The sequence below is a fragment of the Bactrocera oleae genome, chromosome 2 (genome assembly GCF_042242935.1).
Source record: "Bactrocera oleae isolate idBacOlea1 chromosome 2, idBacOlea1, whole genome shotgun sequence".
NCBI classification, from domain to species: domain Eukaryota; kingdom Metazoa; phylum Arthropoda; class Insecta; order Diptera; family Tephritidae; genus Bactrocera; species Bactrocera oleae.
The window spans coordinates 81,869,238-81,891,040 of NC_091536.1; the positions used below are offsets into that span (position 1 = coordinate 81,869,238).

The 21,803-nt window shown below is 33.6% G+C and overlaps 1 protein-coding gene across 26 annotated transcripts in view; it reads right to left on the reverse strand.

Annotated features, from left to right (window-relative positions):
* Window positions 1-1,165: 1,165 nt before the first annotated feature.
* scrib (scribble planar cell polarity protein) overlaps window positions 1,166-21,803 on the reverse strand; it is a 125,812-nt gene continuing 105,174 nt past the window's right edge. For 21 of the 26 annotated variants that reach the window (XM_070105833.1, XM_070105834.1, XM_036361527.2 and 18 more), the window contains 4 exons: window positions 13,909-14,952; window positions 12,051-12,183; window positions 10,900-11,085; window positions 1,166-5,469 (listed from right to left, as the gene is read on the reverse strand). In XM_070105833.1, coding sequence (XP_069961934.1) covers window positions 3,355-5,469; window positions 10,900-11,085; window positions 12,051-12,183; window positions 13,909-14,952 — 3,478 coding nt within the window. In that variant the 3' untranslated portion in view covers window positions 1,166-3,354. The remainder of the gene's footprint in view (window positions 5,470-10,899; window positions 11,086-12,050; window positions 12,184-13,908; window positions 14,953-21,803) is intronic. The other 5 variants (XM_070105835.1, XM_070105848.1, XM_070105841.1 and 2 more) reach the window with 5 other exon arrangements.

Genomic DNA, 21,803 nt, shown 5'->3' on the forward strand with positions numbered 1-21,803 from the left:
GAGTATAACTTTTAAACGAAAGATTTTATGAAAAAAATGATTAAGAGCTTTTTTATAGAGCAATAAAATTGCTATAAGAATATAAGCTTTGAATTTAATTTCTTAATGCAAAATATCAAGAAATCGCATGTTATATACATGAGAAAAGAAAATTAATTTAGGCACCGTCTAAATTAAAAATAAAGAGCTTGTTTACGTTGCACCCTTATTTATAAGGCTAAAACTATAACTTCAGGTGGACATATAACAACTTGTGAAATAACTGGACACCCTAATATATATAGGGAAAGTGGGTAAAGTAAAGAACCTTTGAGGTATTTCCTTACAGAACTATTTAAAGTGAGCATGTTTGAGCTATTAGTATTGTACCGTTTGAAGTTTGTGCGCACTGAAATTTAATTCTGAACACATTCATAACGCTAAGCGATGGTTGTTTACAAATAAACGATCTGTCATGTTTTATGATTTTTTTATACCTTGAAATTCTTGCCCGGCCGTATTATTGCGTGGAACCCGTCTTTAAATTTTCGGCATCCAATTGTCAGACTATTGCACTATAAGTGCGACATTTGTGTGTCATAGAATGCAAGGAACGCAAAAGTCATCTATTTACAACAGAAGAAGAGCATTACTTTTTATCGCTCTTGCAATTACACATTGACTTTTTTGTTCCAATGGCACCAAATATCTAACTTCCCACTGGCTGATTTTAGTGCTAATATTCCACGCAGCTACTAGTTCGGGATTTTAGTAAATTCTATTATATTGTACTATCTTACACCCCATCAATTAAATAATCTGACATATGAAAATCATACATTTTTCTTAGGCTTCCCAGTTCGAAATGCAGAAAAACATTTTATATTATATTTATAGAGGCCACCTTAGCATCTTAAAATTATACAAAATTGTAAGCAACTAAATTTCTGTGACACGTTAAGGTGAGTATAGAATACGTGTGTATATCATGAAGTATCTCAAATTACCGTCAATTTACTATTATAAATTAATAAATTTTGAATTTTTATTAGATGGTGTCGAAGAAATACAAAACCTCAAAACAATATATATATTTTAATAAATGTAATATTTCAATATTTCAGCTGTGTGAAATTGGGAAATATTTCAGCTAACTTACCATATTCCAATGAAAATAAATAACAAATTCTCTTAATAAAAGTAATTCAAATTTTATTACATTTAAATTCAGTTATCTACTATAAAATATATTCAATAATTAGTTTTTCAATATTTTAAACTTTTTTGTTCAAAGTTCTTATAAAACTCACTTTACAAATTTCACTTTGCATATCTACGATTAATATGCTCAGTTGAGGGCTGCACATATGTATGTATGTACATGCATATTTGTATACATTGAAATGTAACTGTGTGTGTGTGTATGTGTGCATGTAGTTATTGTACAGTAGTACATGCATGTTTACATATGTATGTGTGTTTACTGTCACATTTCTGATATATATTTAAATGATTCTTCATGTTTGTATGTCTGTATATTTGTATTTTTGCTTCAGCGTCACACGCTGATCTTAATCTATTAGTTGTGCATTGAGTTTACACCTGTATGAAAATGTATATATGTCTGTATATATGTAGGCTTACATACATCTAATGTTATAATACCGTACAATTGAATTACAATTTGCCTTACAAATAAGTATATCTGTAGCTTTTACACGCACACACCAATAGAAACAAATGGTTTATACATATTTGTGTATGTGTGTGTGCGACACTGTAACTAAAGTCTATTGCGAAATACATTCAGTTTGCTATTTTATTATTAAATTAATATAAAGAAATCAAATTACGTACGGAATGATGCAACAAAAAATTACATAAGATTACTTAAGATAAAATACTCATATATTTTTAAAGTTGTTTTAGGCGAAATTTTCAAATTGAGAATCTTTAATATTAGATATACACTAAATTTCATTGTATATTTTGTTTTTATAATTTTCGTTTGTAATAAATTTTTTCACATTCGTAATTTAACATTTTGGACACATCGAAATACATACTAAAAGGACGAATTTTTTGTCTGATTTCATTTCGTTAAAATTTTCGTTATTTTCGTTTATTTTTGTCATAATTTTTTTTTTGCTGTTTTAAATTATTAATTATACTTTTATTTCGTATTTTTATTTATATATTGCATATATATTATTTTTTTTTTTGCAAGCGTTATCTTGCTCATCTATGCACATCTTATTGGAAGCAAACAAGCTTATGGTATGCTAGGGCTACAAGGTAATTTCAGCTGTCACTTAGCGTGCAACGTTACTTTTTCGCCTAAAAGCAAAACAAACCGCATAAACGTTGGAGAAGCATAAAATAAAGTAAAAGGACGGCAAAAATAAATGTTAGAATTAGTTCATTAGAAATTAAGCAAACAAAAATTTTATTTAAATTAATTAAATGAAATCTTTCGCTTAGAAAATAAATTTAAAAAAACGTGGTGGATCTCAGCGTTTCTTATAATTTGATGTGGGATTTCTACATCTAATGTCGTTTGGGTATCGTCATCGTAAATGCATACAAACACAACAAATTATATTATGGACTCTAAATTAGTTACAAATGATAAATGCAAATGGTGGTTAATTAAAAACATAATTCATAATTATCTATTAAATAATATGCTGTAGTAAATGTAAATAATTAAAATATCATAAATTGGTAAAAATATAATGAAGGGATGTATTCATATGTTGGGGCGCAAGGGATACAATAACATGCGACATGCACATCGCAATAAATAACGGCATGTTTTCCGAAAAAATTTCGAAGTAATTACTTTTCAGTACACTTTCAAGTAATTATTGGCTGAAATTAAACTTAAAAAAATATTTAAAAAAATATTAAAAATATTCTCGCTATTTCCGCTTTTATACGAATTGCCATTTATATTTCCTTTCAGCGCAATTTAAAAATTTGTACAAACCGGCGAATATACAATTTGCTGCCGCCTGATTATTTGCGCCCCAGCAATTGCTGTTCCCATCTTTAGCTGCTCTATTGGACACTTATACTTGTATTCATTTCTAACTAGTATATAGTATGCTTTCTACTCGCTTGTGTTGCATAATACTACACAATCTATCTATGCATATCTATATATACACCCACTTCACTTCTCTTGCAAATGCAACTGGTTGCAGAAATAGTAAATATGTTTGCGCATATTTATCATTCTTGATCCCACACTTTCTCCCCTAAACATAAATATATACGCCACTGCATACATATGTACTCAGTTGTTGCACTGTGTGATGCTGCCGGGCTGTTGTTAGATTTAGTGCATGCCTTGCCATTTATTTTATGTCACATTTACTTTTTACCATTCTTCCCTTTTCGTTTTTGCTTGCTATGTTGTTTCTCTTGTTTCGTGTTCGCACTGTGGCCGCTGCTGCTGGTGCCTGCTGAGCTGGCTTCTGATTTCAACACCACCGCTCTGGGGATGCCACTTTTAATCACATTCGAAATTGTGGTTGTTGTGGTGGTGACAGTGCCGTCGGCATCGGTGGTGGTGGTAGTTATTACACTCTCACCCGTTTGCTGATCGAATATCTGCTTGTGATCGCCGCCGGCATGTAGAAGTTTATTGAAAAGTGCCTCGCCGGACTCTTCATTCTGCTGTTCGTGGTGCGTTTGTTTGGGCTCAGGCTTACGTATCGTCTCGGTGATAATGGTTTTCTTGACACCATCGTCGCCGATGACAGTCTTGGTTTCTACTGTGTGAACAACATTTTGCTTCGGATTTTTTATGATCACATCGTCGTCGTCTTGTACTGCTTGGCTAATTGCGGTCGCAATTTCATCATCATCGGCTAGCAGGTTTTCTACCGATTTGCGTAGTTGTTTTGTGATCTCCTCGAGCTTGCGTTGTTCGGCTTGCAGTTTCTCGACAGTATGTTCGATGTCCTTGTCTATGTCTTCTTGTGCGGCGCCACCTTGCTTGTCTTCGGTCTGATCTGCATCTTTCATAGAAGTATAGGTTTGTGATTTTTGCAGTTTTAGCGTTGACTCCGCATTGGGATTCTCAATCACCTGACAACCATCGACAAATGTTATATTTACAGCCTCATCATCATCTTCAGCTTCGCCGTCTTCTTCCGAATCACTGGAATCCAAAGACTCCTCTTCTTCATCCTCCTCGTCACCATCTTCTTCGTCATCTTCGTCCTCGCTTTCTTCGTCGTCGTAACCAACTGCTAGTTTTTTAATTGTATTCCTATTACTGTCTCTTATTAGCTCTTGCAGCAGTCGCTCATTACCGTTATCATCACTAACAGCTTTAGCTGCAGAACGGCTAATGCCACTGAGGTTTGCACCATGTAATGCCGCATAGTCAACAATGTCTTCTTCATCGTCAGGATCCCCATAGGCGAGTTCATGCTGTTCCTCCTCATCCTCCTCTAGACTCTTCTGCAAATTCAATTTAACACGCTCGTTCTCCAATAATTCCACCAACACATTCTTCATTTTCGCATTCAATGAGAGTTCCTCTTGTGGTCGCTGTTGCTGTTGTAGTCCCACTGTCGGCATGACAAACGTGTCGCTACGTAACACACCCGTCGCTGCAGCTGAAAACTTCTCAGCCTCATCGTCATCATCAGGCTCATCTTCTGCTTCTTCGTCAAAGCCACCTTTCCGCCTAGCAATATCTTCGATATGGTCATCATATGGCTTCGACCGCAATCTCTTCTCTGTTTCATTGTCGAAAATTGGATATTCGTATTGAGCAGTGCTTCCCACTGCCAAACTTTTAACCTGCCCCTCGCCGGTTATCAGTGGATTAACCACCTCCACAATAGTGCTTGCTGCGGTTATACTGTGGGCAGGATATTCGGTTTTCGTTGTTGTACGAACACCAGCTGGCACAATAGGCGCTGTTACAAAGACTTCCTTAGCCAGTGTCTGGTGTATTGTTATCGGCACAGGCTGTATACGCAGCTTTGATATGGATGACACGCTATCAATGGACGAAGGACCAAACATACCAATACTGTCGAAATCATCAGATGGACCGGAATCATCATCGGTGCGTAGGAAGAGTTTTTCATTATTTGCATGCACAGTCACAATGGAGGCGGCATCCTCTTCATCTTCGTCCTCCTCTTCCTCCTCGCTGTCTTCTTCATCGTCGTCGTCATCATCATCATCGTCTTCCTCATCGTCATCCTCGTCGACAGTATCGAGTAGCGCCGTCTCCCTCAACAGCTCCGGCGGTTCCTCATCCTCTAACGTCTCATCCTCGACCGTTGCGATTACCTGTGTTGCTGCTACCAACACTGTGGCTGGATCCTTGTTGGCACTTGCTGCATGTTGCAATGATGCAAATGGATTGCTAATTTTGTCATTTTCGCCATCGTCACTGTTGTTATCATCGTTTTCTGGATCTTGCAACTCTAATGAGATTATCTTCTCCTGGCAAGTTTCCACCTGAATTGCGTGGTAAGTAGATGGAAATATTCGGATTCGCTTTAAGTAATTTTTCATTTCAAATTATTATTATTTTTTTTGCTTTTGTATACACCCGTTAAAATTTGGAAAGTACGGGCATGCTAAGGTAGTTAGTTCGGTAATTTAATAATGTACAAGTAGTTTTGAATAAGTTGTAGTGTATTGTAATGGTAATATAAGTGGTGAAAATTGGCTACTCTTATATATACAGGTATATATATACTATATGTACTGACAAAAAGTCAGCTTTAGATGAAGCATAAAGTTTAAGATCTTCTAACTACAAGCAGGCATATTAAAAGGTTAATATATTAAAACTTAACATATCGGTACACTTAAACACATATATTTTAGTTAGTACATACATATAAAATCGTATAAATTGCATGCAATTGAAGCAAGTTTTAAAGTACATACATAGTATTAAGACCACATCCACAAATATTATAATAATTAAACAATATATTAATGAATGTAAATTTAGGAAAAATTAAAAATATTATGAAAATCGTGAAAATTATAATTTTGGCATGTGCTTTCATAGAATTTCAGTGAATTTCACTAAGAAAAATATTAATATTTAAAACTCATTCTAATTTGGTCAAATTCAATGATATTTAAACTTTTTCATACAACAAAATCTCCACCACACGAAACTATCATCGCTACTATATCTATCGGATACATGAAATCTTGAAGAAAGTAGGTGTCGCTTATTATTACTCTTCAAAAGCGACTTAGTAGTTTACAAAACTGTTTGCAGCGCAACCTGTATCAGAAACTGTAACTTCAGGAGTCCAAGATTCAATACGTTCGAGGTATGGTTAACTGTCATGAGCCTCAAAAATAATTCACAAGCTCGACTCGACTTAAGAATAAAAATAAAATGGTGTAAGTTCAACAAATATTCTCTCCCTCTAGTCTATACTTTTTACTACAAAAACCTACTATTTCTTTCGTTTCTTTCAGACGCTAAACCTAAAGGCAAAGTGGAGTCATCTTGCCACTTTCTCCTCTATTGCTCAGCTTTTGCCATACTGAGATTGAAATATCTCGGTAGCTTACTTTTTAGCTCACAGCAGCCCAATTGAGTTCCATCGACAGGGTCAACCCTACGCCAGAACCTACCAAATATTTCTGCATAAACATCTCGTCTCCTTAGCATGTGCTTGCGAGATCGGTTTAGTGTTTTACTTCAAATTTATATTAAAAATCGAAAAATCTCTCAACATAACCTCAAATTGTACTATTTGAAAAATGTTTAAATAAAAATTTCCATTTACTTAAAAAGAAAAAACGCTTTCAACAAACCATTAAATACATAATAGCTTGGAGATTTTTACTTAAAAATGAAAAATTCATTTCACCAGATCCTAATAATTTAATGATTTCTTTCCCTTCCAGTTAATAAATTCGCTTGAATTTCAGTCTAATTATACATCCACGCTTTGTTAATTAGCTTTAATTTTATTATCAGCATTAACAGTCGACATATCGAGCTTTAAAATTAGTTATACTTTTCTACATACTTAATATTTCTGCGGTGGGACCTAGATCTTAATTAGTTATTTTCCACATTAAATACGTTGTAAAAGCAAGCAAACTGCGCTGAGCTTATCTAAAATTTTGCACTTCAAAGACAAAAATTCTGAGAACTCCTTTTTCACTATAATGTGCATAAAAAATTCCTATACACACATGACATGACGGGTTGTTGTTGTACGCCCTTGAACAAGTTGGCGAAGATGTGCACTTTGTACACATTATGCTTGAGTGCATTCGGCGAAAATTTCGTAAAATAACGCACTCATGACAGTAAAAAGCAAAGTATGCGCAGCAACTATGGTAAAAATCTAAAATCACCGCCTGCCATAAGCACGACCGCGCACCGGTTCGGTGAGTAAAAAAGCGAATTAAATAAATTTCGCTCACTTGTCTCCGGTCTATTTAATGTGCTTACATGGGAATATATATGTACGCATGGAAAGGTGTATGTTCAGATCTGTGGTATATTTTTGTAAATTTTATTCGAAAGCATAAACGTTCAAGCTGCTGGCGAAGTATTTTCAATGTCGCGTGGCTCTCAGGATGTTTGCGGCCTGGAAGCGCTGGTGAGCCATTGAAATTGTAAGATGTTTTCAACCATATATGCACGCAGCTGTCGCACAGCGCGGAAGAATGCAGTAAAAATATTAAGGAACGTTTATACTCGAATATATATATACAAGTATGTATGCGTTATGTATGTAAAGGAAACTCGGTCGGATTGCTTGAAATTGCATATAGGGTCTATAGTGTGACCATATAAAGTTATCATTGTTATTACGCGTAACTCTGATAAATTATATAATACCTATACAATCGAGATTGATATTTAAAATTGGCTCCGAATTTTTATGATAAAATTTAACCACATTTTAGAAATGTGTATTGAAATAAAAGTATTACAATACTTACCAAAATAAGGTCTATCACCGATGCATAAAAGAAATTTAAACGTTCAAAATGTGGATGGAACGAGATATTAATACGCAAAACTGCCAAAAATTTAATGAAATGTTGAAGTTTGGCGCAGTTGCAACGTTACATCACTTTCTGATAGCACTGCAAGGTTGGAAATAAACGAACTCTATGTTTGACAGCTTTTTGTCGATTTTTGACATTTCATTTCAAAATGGAACTGAAGCTCCAAAAACAATCATTATTAAGCAGACTCAAAAATACTTGTTTATTTAGTTCAGTCTGCTGGAATTGGAACTTTGAATTCAGTGAAAATATTTTTCACTAAAACACAGCCACAATGTTTTATAACCTATAAAAACGTCGATTGGACCTTCGCAAATTTAAGTAACTACGTTTATTTTTAGCAACCACAACTATCTCTGGCTCAAGGTTTCTGTGTTTCTTCCCAACTTTTGTCTTGCTATGTTTGTATTTACATACATATATCTGTGAGCTAGAAACTGCTAGCTACGCATTGTGGTATTCTTTGACCGGAAAACGGAAGTGTACGACTTTTCCGTACCGTTATTTCCGTTTGCAACTTTATGTAAAGCAACTGCGCATCTTCTTCGCCTACACTGTGTTTCAACTATTTTGTTATTTTTTTCATCTTTGTTGATTACATTTCCGCTTTGGTTGAGTCAATGTATCTTCAAGTTTGTATGGTTATACGGACCTAGGCTGACCCAAAAGAAAAGTCTTTAAGAAACCGACTAGAAAAAATTTTAAGTAGGTAGATATGTATTCAATAAAACTGTTATTGCAACAACTATAACTCCACATTTATGTTTCCAAAAAAAGAATCAATGTGTTCATGAGACATCAGAGACGAAATAAATGGTGAAAATAGTCCGCCCGGGTCATTCGTCGTGTGTTAGTTAGTCTGCACCTTTCTTTGCAATTTGTGGCGTGTGCGTGCTTGCTGTGACATTTTCTTCCATGTTTTTTATTTTTTTTATTTCACTTCCGCCATTTCTGTTTACTTTGCATTGCCATTTGCTGGTTTTGTCGCGATTTGGCCAAGTTTATTCAATTTTCATGCAGCTGTGGTATTCCATTAAGATTTAAAATTATGCCAAGGGCAAGCAAAATGTGTCAGCTTTGTGCAGGTGTATGTATGTATATAAAAAGCCACACCACCAGCGATTAAAGTGACTTTAATGAGCAAACAATGTAATTGTAGTTAAATAGGGTGACCAAATGTCGGAATACTTTACTCGGTAAGTGTAAATACCGGCTCAACTTATTGGATCAACACTAAAAATAACAATATAGAAAAGAAGAAAATCTTCGAAAGTACCCCAGTGATAAAAAATATCAAACAAAAACAAAGGTGCTATAGAAAAAAGTTTTATGAAAAAGTAGTAGGTCACGAAACGGTCTACAACTTTTGTATTAACACCATTAGCCAATAATAGGTATAATCTTAAAATTTATGTGTAACAATGAAATTTTCAAGTTTTTAATTTTTTATTTAAAAAAAATTTGTTTCACTAAATTTGGAGTTTATGTAACTCCTTTATGTCCCAAACATTCTGTATTTTTTATTGAAAGTATTTATCGTTACCCCATGTTTGAGACATTAAAAGGTCAGTTAAACTCCAAATTTCATGAAAGAAAAAACTTTTATAAAGTTAAAAATAAAAGAAAACTTGGTTATATTAAATTTTTACACAAATTTTGAGGTTATGTGGACATGGTGTTAATACGAAAGTAGTAGATCTTTTAATCCATCAACTTTGCCATACAACTTTTTTCAATAGGTCTCGGCTTTGCCGAAAATCAAGATAAACCGTTTTTAACTCTTAAAAATTCAATCAGACAGATCGCCCGTCAATTATTTTTCATTTAATTTTTGTTATTTTATCTTTATTTTCGAATTAATTTTATCATGATATGCATACTGTCAGAATGGCTATCGCCATAAAAGTGTTCAAATTGGTAAAACTTAACCACAAAACACTCAATAATAATTTTATTCGATTAAGCAAGATCAAGAGAAATCTCAAATTCTTTTCAATGAAACCTCTGTACAATTTTCGCTGGTATCGACCATCAGTTAAGTAGAGATTCTACGAAAACTACAAATAAGTAAAACAAACGGCAAAAAAAGTTTAATAATTTTTATATTATATAAAGAGTGCAAAATTATAAAATTGCGATGTGAAGAATTTGAGTGCTGGTGCGCAATCTAATAGATGTATGTGTGTAGTACAAAAATTATATATAATGAAAAGGTTTCAAAAAATGCTCTAATATTTTACCATAAATTATTATTAGTTGATTATTGCAAAAAACGAAGATTTTTGACTGACCCTTTATTTTTGAAAACGAAAAAGTTCGAACAACAAGTTCAGTTCACGATCATTTTCAATTACTAAAGTATAATTTTTAGTATTTTATATAATTAAAGGATAATATAATATTTTTTTTTAAATATCACGTCATGCTGAGGCACGAAGTAGCAAAAATGTTTCCACAAGAATACAGTTAGTGCAAAATGTGAACAAATACAACTAAATATATATGAAATTAAAAATAAATTGTGCACAAATTCAAGTAAATATACTGTATTAAGACTACAACAACAAAATATTATGTGAAATATACAACAAATGCTCCTTCCCTCTAAGAATATGTAGAGTTTTAAATGCAAATAACAATTGTTTGTTTGCGCTATAACAAAAAACACGCGAATACTTGTATAACGGTTACAAATGTCAATTAACGAAGTAGTGTCAAAATTAAAAAAAAATAGATATATATGTATAACTAACGTGTGTATATTGTAAGAAGGAAACGTGATGCGTGTTTTCTTGACTAAATACTTTCAATTAACTAAAATCGCCACCAATTTTAAATGTTTTTATACAATTTCAAAATAAACCGCATATTTGCTCGGCTAACCTCAGTTTCGATGGTTTTCTCAATGTACTCAACAGTTCGCAATTGAGGTCGGCCCGTAACGGGACACGGCACCTCTTCGGTACGACGCACAATTTTTTCATCGAGTATTTTTTCACGTTCACGTATTATAACCGGACCATCGCTCGATTTAATTGCGATTTTTGGAAAAACAATCTTTTTAGTCTGCTACAAATAAATATGAGAAAAATAATGATAATGCAAATTGATTAGCAAATGTATTTCACCGTATGAATGCCAAATGTATGGGTGTAAATTGACGAATAAATGAAGTATTTAAATAGATTATAATAAGTTTTTTATGGAATATTCTTCTTCTTCAGAAACTTAATACTAGCTGATTTTGTTTCGCCACTTTTCTTTTACTACATAATTATCTAAACATATATCGATTCGCCAGTCTCCAAAGTTTAGCGATACGAAGAGAGCTACTAATACATAAGAACTGGATAGTATACGAAAATTTAGCTTGAAAACAATCTCACATATATAATAACGCTATTAGTCTCTGCATATTTGATAGCCTGATGCTGATTTAACCTCAAATATTGAAAGCATGTTCCGTAAAGCTTTTACTTCAATAGTAAAATTAAACTATATACGCGATTGCTTTAATGCTTCGAGCCTAAAAGAACATTCGTACTACTACATGGAATCTACTAGTCCTTTTAACAATAGACCTAATTTAAAAGTCCCGACAATGCCCTCGTTGATTATAAAAATATTTCCGAACGATTGAACTTTTTTGTTCGAGTTTATGTCACTATATGCATAAATGTATTCGAAATTAGTCTTCAATTTGAAAGTTAGTTATTAAACAATTAAATTATATATGTACTATAAGTATATGCTGTTATATTAGGCAGTAGTAATGCAAAAAAAACACAAGCACCGTAATTTTATTCACTTGGCGTATATGTAAGTATGTATTTTATGTATTTGGGTTACGACATTTGGTAACAAACCGTTATGTAATTAGTTCAAGCAAAACTGTTACGAGATGTATTAGCTATTCATTAGGCTGCGGGTGGGGGACTTTTAAGGAGCTTTTATATAATTCGATAATGATGACCATGTAATGAATATAGTTTGTAATGATTACAATTTATGATATCGAAATTGTGCATACAAACCTCGGTGGCAATAGGTGTCGTCAGCAGATCATCAGCGATTTTGTTCATATTCTTGATAACGCACTGCGCCTCCTGGGCGCCTTGTTCCAATGAGCGCAAGCGAGCAGCACGCCAAGACGCGCGTTTCTCAGCACTGCAGATGGAAAAAAAATTTAATTATTAATTTTTTTTCACATTAGTCTGAAAATAAAACGGTTTGAGAAATACTTGTCGAGGAAATAAAAAGGTAAGCCGAGGGATAAACCAAACTTTGCTACACCAAAGGAAAACGAAAGACACCTAAATACAGAGGAGTTACGTAAAAATACAAGTATGTACATACCTAAAATTTGAAAATAATAAATATGCAATTTTATATTATAAAAGAAAATCGAACTTATAAATACAAACACCGCAACTAATATTTAATTAAAAGTGGATAAAAGATGTAAAATTACTAAAATAATAATTGCGATCATGGTATTTTTAACAAAAGGGAAGGGAGCGTTTTACAACAGAGCTTGATTGGTGTTTGTTTGTGAGTCGCGTGCGTTATATAAAAATGCTAAAACATATAAATTTATGTATGTCAATTTATTTACCTGCGCTGAAGTTGTACAATATGTGAAATGTGTGGTTCTTATGATATGAAATCGGCTTATTCTCTAAGTGCTGACTTGTTAAAATATTTACAATAAAGTATTGTGCGAGAAATGATTCTGCTTTCATCCTAACGGTTTCATCATATCCTTAATTTAGTCAATTAAGAAACTATCTATATATTATATACATGATTAAAGAAAAAAATACTATATTAAGGGTTTAAAACGCTAATTTTTTCTGCTCGAAATAAAATTGATCACATAACAAAAAACAGCAAGAAAAATCGTTAACTTTGATTGCAACGAAACTAAATATCCTTCACAAGTGAAAAAGTTTCGATACAGTTTGTAGAGCAGATAATGATTTAGTGGTCCGAACTGAAAGTTTTTTCAAAGATTGTACCATTGGCTTAGGCAATACTTCATTGCCGGATTTCGTGAAGATGTCTTGTCAAATAAAAAAGAAAATACGTTTTGATCGTTCAAATTGTATGATAGCTATATGCTATAGTGGTCCAATATCGACGGTTCCGACAACTGTGCAGCTTCTTGAGGAGAAAAGGATGTGTGCACAATTTCAGGTCGATATCTAAGAAGCTGCCATATACACACGGACATGGTTAAATCGACGCAGCTCATCACGCTGATCATTTATACGTATAAACATTTTAAAGGATTTCCGACTGGGTGTTACAAACTAAGTGGCTAACTGCCTACTCAGGCTATAAAAAACTAAAGAGCGCTGCTGTTTAACTAAAATAAAAACTCATGAAGGAATGGATCAAGAATAATTTTTTATGCAAAGTTACCAATTTCGAAAACTAAAAAACTCAATTATAATCAGAAAAAAAGTTTACACATTCTATATTTATAAATATATACTTATATAGTACGATTACGAGTATTTCAGCACATAATCTAAGAAAGGTTTTTGAAAGTCACTGCTAAATTTATTGACAGTAAAAAGTAATTTTACAAAAAGTTGAAGTTTTCTAGTCGACACTTGATAACGGTAGTTGACAGTCTTTATCTGTAGGATTTTAAATAATTACCGTTTAGGTTATATGAGCAAAAAAAAATTAAAAAATCACTGGAAAGTAACAGATAGATGCCCAATCCCGCAATTGCGTCCTTACCTCAAACAATTTACGTGGTCAAACACTAAAATATGATGTTATTTCATAAAAACATTATGTTCACGTACATATACTAGAAATCTTCACCAAAATACCTTCCCTTGCATACGATTTGTACCCACAAATCGGATTTCGACTTACTTAATCATTGCTTTGCTCTTCGACCCATTAGACGGTGACTGCTCGTGTTGAACCGCATCAGATGACCGCTCAACCACATCGGAAGTAGCAGCTTCATCGTGAGTCCTTGTCACTGCACCGCCAACAGCAGCTGCTGCTGCCGCCTTTAGCGCGCGCCTCTCCGCATTCGCCGTGCGTATGGGAATGCGACTGGTTGGTGTGGTCGGTGATGTGTCGTGTTGTTGTTCATCCTGTTGTTGTTGTTGTTGCGTTTGCTGCAGTAACAATGCAGGTGGAATGACAACTTTCACTTTGGGTTTCGGCAACAGTGACGGCTTCTGTTGGTTGCGTAAGCGCAGCGTCGAGGTCGATAAAACGGCTAATGGCGCCGCAGCAATAACACTCTCAATGCTACTCGCCGTATCTTCGGCGTCATTGTAATCGCTTGAGACATCAGCGTACTGTCGTTCGGTATCCACAAACTGCGCTACAGTGCTACTTAGTTGTTGAGCTGCGGTACGTGGTGCGGGGGCGGGTGCTATTGTTGCTACAGACTGTGCAAGTGCAGTATCTACTTGAGACAACTTAAACGACGGCGCTATTCTTACTGGTGTGGCTGTTGTAGCTGCACTAGTAGTTGGTGACTCAGTCAAGGACTTAACTAGTGCCGGCGATTTGAATGCGGCCAAGTGCGCCGACGGTGTGGCCACCCACTCAGGTGCTGCCACCTGTGCGGGCGGCTGTATGTTTGCTTGAATCGGTTGTGTCGGCGGTGGTGGTGCTTTTCGGTGGGCGACTAGCCCAACTGTTACGTCATCGTCCGTGGGCGTTGTGCTCACACTCGGTGTCTTTGCGTCACCTTTCGATTTCGATTTCGCATTTGTCTTTTTAGATTTCTTCGGTTTTTCGAACTTGAGTCGTGGAGTTTGCGGTTCGGTCGCTTCGCCACTGTTCGCTAATGGCTGTGGGTGTGGTTGTGACTGTGCTGGTGGTGTTGGTGTTGCCGTCGATTCGTTCCTTGTTGTCGTTGTCGTTGTTGTTGTTATTGTTGTGCATTCAGCAATACTTTTTAATTTGGAATTTTATTGAATTCGTGTGAAAATGTTTGCAAGAATTAGAACAAAATTGACGAAAATATACGAATGGTTACATACATACATACATAGATATTGCATTTGTTGCTTGCGTTTGTGGTGCACATTAATTTGGCATGGATGAATGCAAGTAATTGATGGGAACACTGAGTTATTTTTTGATTGCATTTCTTAGAATAAATTATTACCATTCACTGTTAATGCTAGTTGTTTTTGTTTTTGTTTTTATTTCATCTAAGTGCATGAAATCATGATGTTAGTCACAATCAATGATGGTTGATGAGTTATTGGCTTTAGTAAGTGTACTTGGAATTTTGTATGCAGTCGCGTGTGCGTTAGGGACTTAGGGTCGCATTCCTTGGATTTGCTTATTCACTAAAACATGTTAGATATACTCGTACGATTCCAAAAAAAAAAGAAAAAAAATAAAATCTCTATTTTTCTTAAGTCACACGTAATTTCATCGGTTCCCTTCACTTCCAGAGCAATATGACACCGTATTTATTACATGCATATGCTGCTGCTAAACTCATGTTACGAACCCTTTGAGACAAGTTTTCTAATTTCGTCGTTGACACGCCAAACATTCTCTACACCCGCTCGTTCATTCAATTATATTGCACAGCACTTCCTTTTGTTACCATAGGACCCTGTGACACCCACACTTGGCGCTCGCTACATATCTTATAAATATATCGCTAATATATTTCATACTCGCACTCCGACATTTCTACTGTGTACACTAAAGTGTGAAATTTTATTGAAAAATGGCGCGTACTGTTTTTCATTGCAGCTCTGTTATGTACCGTTTTTCTGCAACATAAGCGCGTATCGCCTCAATGTAAAATTAATTTTTAATGCTCTGCATAAACTTTTGACTAACTTTTGCCACTGCACGCTTTCTCCCTCTCGCTCTCTCTCTCGCGGGTATACAGCACTGCGTTGTTGTGTTTCTAAGTTTATTAAGAATAGTAGCATGATATGGGAGCGATGAAGAAAAAATTCTTGTAATTGCTGTCATGTCATGTGTCATAGAAAATTTGTAAGTTTAAATTGAACGCGTGGAATGCAGAAAATATATATTTCAATAAAGGGCAACATCAAAGCAGTAGTAGACTAGCACAACTAACTCAATTGCAAATACTAACTAGTGTCTAACAAAATTTTTAAAAAAGAATTTTTTTTTTAATTTCAGCGTTGCTACATATTACGCTCCATAACTTCCTATTGTATAGTAATGGAAGATAGCAATTGTTTAATCGGCAATATTTCGCGGACTTTCGCTTTTAAGTGCATATTGCTTTTTGGTACATACTACATATTTTGCAGTGAAATGTTGTTATAAACAATTTTGAGAACTATTCCTGTTGCTTTTCTGCGATTTTTTGCTTTTTGTAAAATAAGTGTAATAAAGCCTTTTCTGTCATTATTTTAAACTAAAGCTTTTAAATTTTTACTTTTAATGACGATATGAAAACAAATTTTCGTGTGAACGCGTAAAATGTTGATAGTTCTCTGTTATTTTTTTGATGTTTGAACGTCATATGAAATTTACTGCAATTTTGACAGCGACTTGTTTACAATTGTGACATAGTGACAATTAGAAATGTTGCAAAAGTGGGTACGGGAGTCTACTTTACCAAAACTTCTAGCGCTTGAGTCGTATGAACGGATGCTTAATCCGGTTAGGATGGGGAAATTGTAAGTAAAATTTGTTAAACTTATTCATTCCACGTTCATGAATTGGCTAAGTAAATTTTTGTTGTATATTGGAATTTAGGCGTGTCGCAGACAAAATCGCTTCCAAGGACTGTTAAAAAATATCGAGAAGAGTTTGGATAAGAGCTGCTTCCCAACAAAATAAAGCCAAATATCATCCTCTAACTATCTTTATTATTATATTTTGGCTAGTCGTAACCTTTTTCTGTATTCGAAATGTTAAAATGTCGTTTCGACAAACTCGTATAAGTGGAATTGTGGTCTTAAAAGGTTATTAGTTGCACGAACAAAGATCGTGTTAGCGGCTAACAGTTAGCGAAGCTCTTGTGGGGAAAATTGAATATGTGTGATTTTATTTACTTTATTTTAGAGGTGGTAAAAAACTGTGTTTTCAACCACAATATTTTTTCGCCGAATTTTATTTCAGTTCTGAAAAAAATTACAATTCGCGAATCAGCAGTCAAAACTTAAATCTTTTTTGAGAGCAAAGACTTAATTTTAAATTTTAAAGTCTATTGTGCACATTAATTTTGAACTTTACTTAATAATTTCAAAACATCGACTTTTTCAACTATCTCAGCAAAACTTTTAGAGTGTAACCTAACCTAATTTACGCTTTCATTAGTTTTTCTTCCAATATTCCAGAGCTCCATACACATAAGAATGAAGAAAAATTTCGCAAAAATTCAATTTATAGGTAAATAAAGCGTAAATAATGGAGGCATACCCTTCACCAAATGCATATTTTTTTTTTGTTTTTTGTAAATTATTAAAAATCCTTCACCAATGATAAGCGAAATGCTCGCAAAAGGAACAGAAGCGCATGAAATAGTTTGTAATCATTTATTTATTATTTTTCCAACAAATTAGTTATGTTTTATAATAATAATATTCTTAATGTGTAGGACAATGCATATTTTAGGTGTAATGTATTAAAATAAATTAACTTAGAGCTAAACAATTATGATGTATGGACTGTTGTGATAACATTTTTTTGCGTTTTGGAAAATTAACTGTGCAAAAGTGCATTTAAACTTAGCAAACAATTGTTGGCTTTGCAAAGGGCGCAAGTGAAGGCAAGGCGAAATGCAAAAGCGCTATTCAAATTTGACTATCAATCAATCAGCTAATCAATCAAATGAGCGATCAATCAACAATAAGCAACTCAGCCACAAGTACATATACATATACATATATATAAATACATATACATTTATACATATATACATGTGTAACTATGACCAATTGCATGTCTATATTTTCCGCTGGCATTTGAATTCCGATCTCCTTCCTCGCTTAAATTTCAACTTGTGTCATGTGCTTAAAATCTAAATTAACATATACATATTACGAGTATATACCATAAATAATAAATCGATGCGTACAAATATATAATATAAGTTCGTGTGTCAGTACAATACAATATTATTACTAGTATTATTAATATTAATATTTTTTGTAATTATTATAAAGTGTGCTAACAGTAAATTTAACATTCCTTAACCATTCCACTTGCGTACACATAAATACAATACATGTGTATATGTATGTGTGTGTGTGCTATGATTATTAGCTGCGTTTTAGAATACTCTCAACGTTTTCTAAGTATTTAGTTAGTTATTATAATATCTTCACAAGTGTATATAAAAATAGATAAAGATCTAAAAAGATAAAATTTCGAATTAATAATATTCGAATATTGTTTAATAATTTATAAATAAATTTGGATTTTGTTGTTTCGTATAAAAAAGTTTTACATCTTCATTTTCCACTTCCACTTCGTCTTAGTCGTATTAGATTAGTGACACTACAGTTATTTGCGATACAAATCATTGTAGTTGTGTGTGTGTGTGTTAGTTATAAAACATATGTAGTAATAATGTAATCATAATAGTATATAGGATTAGCTTTTAAATACTGCTTCAATTTCTTCAAGTGGATTCCTGGAAAATGGGAAGGAAATAAAGTGGTAAGAGTTAAAATGCAGTGGGAATAAGGTGTGCAAATAAGTGTGTAAAACAGAAAGAGATTATCAAAGTAAAGAGTAAGAAAGTGTAAACAAGTGTGGAGATATAATAAAAAGAACAAAAACAAAAAATAAACACAAAATGCCAAGAAATTTATTTTCTTTCAAATTTTTCAATTCAACTCGAATTTAATTGTGCCGTTGGGAAACGAAGCGTGGATTCAACAGAGTGCAGAATCGGTGTAAAGTATTGCAAACATTTGGTTTCAGTGTGCTTATACTCAAATGAAGATTAATACATTTCCGTGAAGTAAATAGCTGAAGTTGCGCTGGCGTTTATATTATATGAAATTGTAATTTTTCAAAATATTCAAGCAAGTGCAGAATAACTGTGCAGTTAACTTAAATAAGGCTACGAACAGTAAATAAAGAACAGTTACATTTTTCGTTGCACACTGCTAAAGTCATACCCATATGATTATTGCGATTAATCGCTGAAAAGCTGAAAATAATAGCAATGATAATTGTCGCTCTCAACTTTCAGAGAAATACAATAACTGCCGCTAAACGCCCAGAAAAATGAACATGGCCCAATTTCAATGGCTCAGTTTAAAAATTAAAGATATATGTATGTATATATTAATGAAATATTCATAGCTACTTTGACAGATCATTGAAGCGGCATAGATTTTATATTGATAGTGAACGGTGCAAAATCTATTGTTTTCAATATTTTTCGTCTGAGCTTGATAACACTAACTAAACAAAATTTCAAAAAGTTACCCATACGCCTGACGCACGGTATGCTTTTCTCAAGTAAGAACTTTTGTGTCAATATTCTTACAAGAAATTTAAATAAAAGTCAGCTAAAATTCGGTGTTCTGCATTTATCTCATTTTGCCACATAGTTTCATAGTAAAAAAAAAATAGCTTCGAAGATAAGCGCTCTGAATATTAAAAGCAGACTAGACATAAATGCATATTCAATAAGGCAAACAAAAAAATTGAGAAAAAAATGTATTTTAGTAGAACGGGATAGTAATGGATTTGTAGGATAGCTGTTTATGGTTTTGAATACAAATTTAGTTTTTTTAAATATTGTATATGTACATAAAACTATGCAATACAAGTATATACGACATTTTCCGAAATACCATAATGTTTAAGTCTCAATAGTAAACCAACTTAGTATGACAGTATTTAAATTAATACTCGTACATTTGCGAACAATGCGGTCCATTCCAGCAGTAATTTTTCATGAACAAGAACAACAGAAGTTCATGTTCTTGAACTAACAATTTATTGTTGAAATAATTTAAACGTGCGTATATTTGTATATACGAGATGTTTTCGCAAGTATTTTGTACCACATCTCGCCTGAGAGCGATGCACCGTAATATAAATGCGCAGAAGCGATGGATAAGACAGCGTAATGAAATTCTTGTTTATACCGAATGTTGAGGGTGCGGTGGTTGTAAACGGTACGTGCGCGCTCTGAGTGCGTTTGGCCAACGGCAAAATATTAAATTACTTTGTCTCTTACGGCATGAAGTTACCTTTGTAAACAACAGGACTAAACCATGGTGTTAGCAACGGTGAAAACAAGAGTTATAGAGCGCCTGCATAACAAGCGCAACACAATAGAAATCGCCAGGAAAAAACTGACTTGTTTACAGTGGTAATAGCCAGTTTCGTTTTTGTATTTTTTTTTATGTGCAAATATTAGTAAACAAATCAACGGATAACCATGAAAATGTGTAGTACAATTTAATGCAAGAGTGTAGTGGTCCAGCTGCAACCAAATAATTTTCATATTTATCGATAAATTTTCGAATCGTTTTCGAGCTTAATACCCCTAGCGCTAGTCTAGTAGCCAACTATGAATGCCAATCGCAGGCAACTGGGTCGCCAGTCGCCATTTTTGCTTATTATCTATTACTACCATATCACATTAAGGTATACAGTAATGTCAAAATCAGGCAACTGACCTTGAGCACTACTTGCGATTTTCAATAAACTGAATTAACTTTAAGAAAATAAATATGCATACATTACTTTTTATTCATTTTACGATTGTAATTTACCAAAATTTATGTTCAAAAAAATCACTTTATGCATTTTTCATATCACATTTACTTCTAACTGTTTTTGTTGTGAAATATTACATTTTACATTGACATTCCATTAACTGAGGCATTTAACATACAGAAGTCTAGTAATTTCAAAGCAAAGTTATAAATAAATTCAAATATGTTGGACAAAACGATTTTACGTTTTAATAAACGCACTCTCTTTGTGTTCACTTTTACGAATTCCAACAAAACATTGAGCAATGCTGTCGAATACTTTACACAGTGCTTTTCAAAAACGTTAAATCAGCGCAGTTATCTGCGTTTTCAAGTACACAAGCTTCAATAGCCATATGCAAAGCGCACTTTCTGCTTAAAATTATCTTAAATCGAAAACTCAAAAATATTCATTATTACTATAGATGAATACGGGTAAAGAACGAATTACTAGTCAAAATTTTGATTTTTGACAAAATGGACGCTTTTCTAAAAATAAAGTAATTTTTTGTGAAAAAATTTACACTTGCTAGTGGCTTAAAAAATCGAAATCAAAAATCGTGGCTTAAAAATTAAACATAAAGAAAATTTCAAGCTGATCGATCTAGCCATTTTAGAGAGTTCTCTTCGCCGACCTTGAAAACAACATTGCGAAAAAACGCGTTTAAAGTTTTGGTAGCCGATCAAACTATGTTAAAAAATTCGTACAAATACACTCGATATATCAGCAAAAGAAAAAATCGTTTTTTTTTTTAATTAACGTGCGGATACAACCCCTGAAAGCAAATGCCGCTATCATTTGGTATTATAGTAACCAGTTTCTAGAAAAGTCGGATCATCATACGTAACCAAAAAAAACCTAGATTTATATTCGTTCGAGCTGTGTCTACCTATTTTGTGCCTTTATCTGTTTTGGAAGAGGTTCAAAAAAAAATTTGTCGCACCTTTGATAGCATACATCAATATGTCATAGAACTTAATATGAACTACTGATAAATTTGTGAAAAAGTCACTTCGTACTTGTTTTAATATATGTAAATACTTATGTAAGATTATTGTCTAATTTCTATA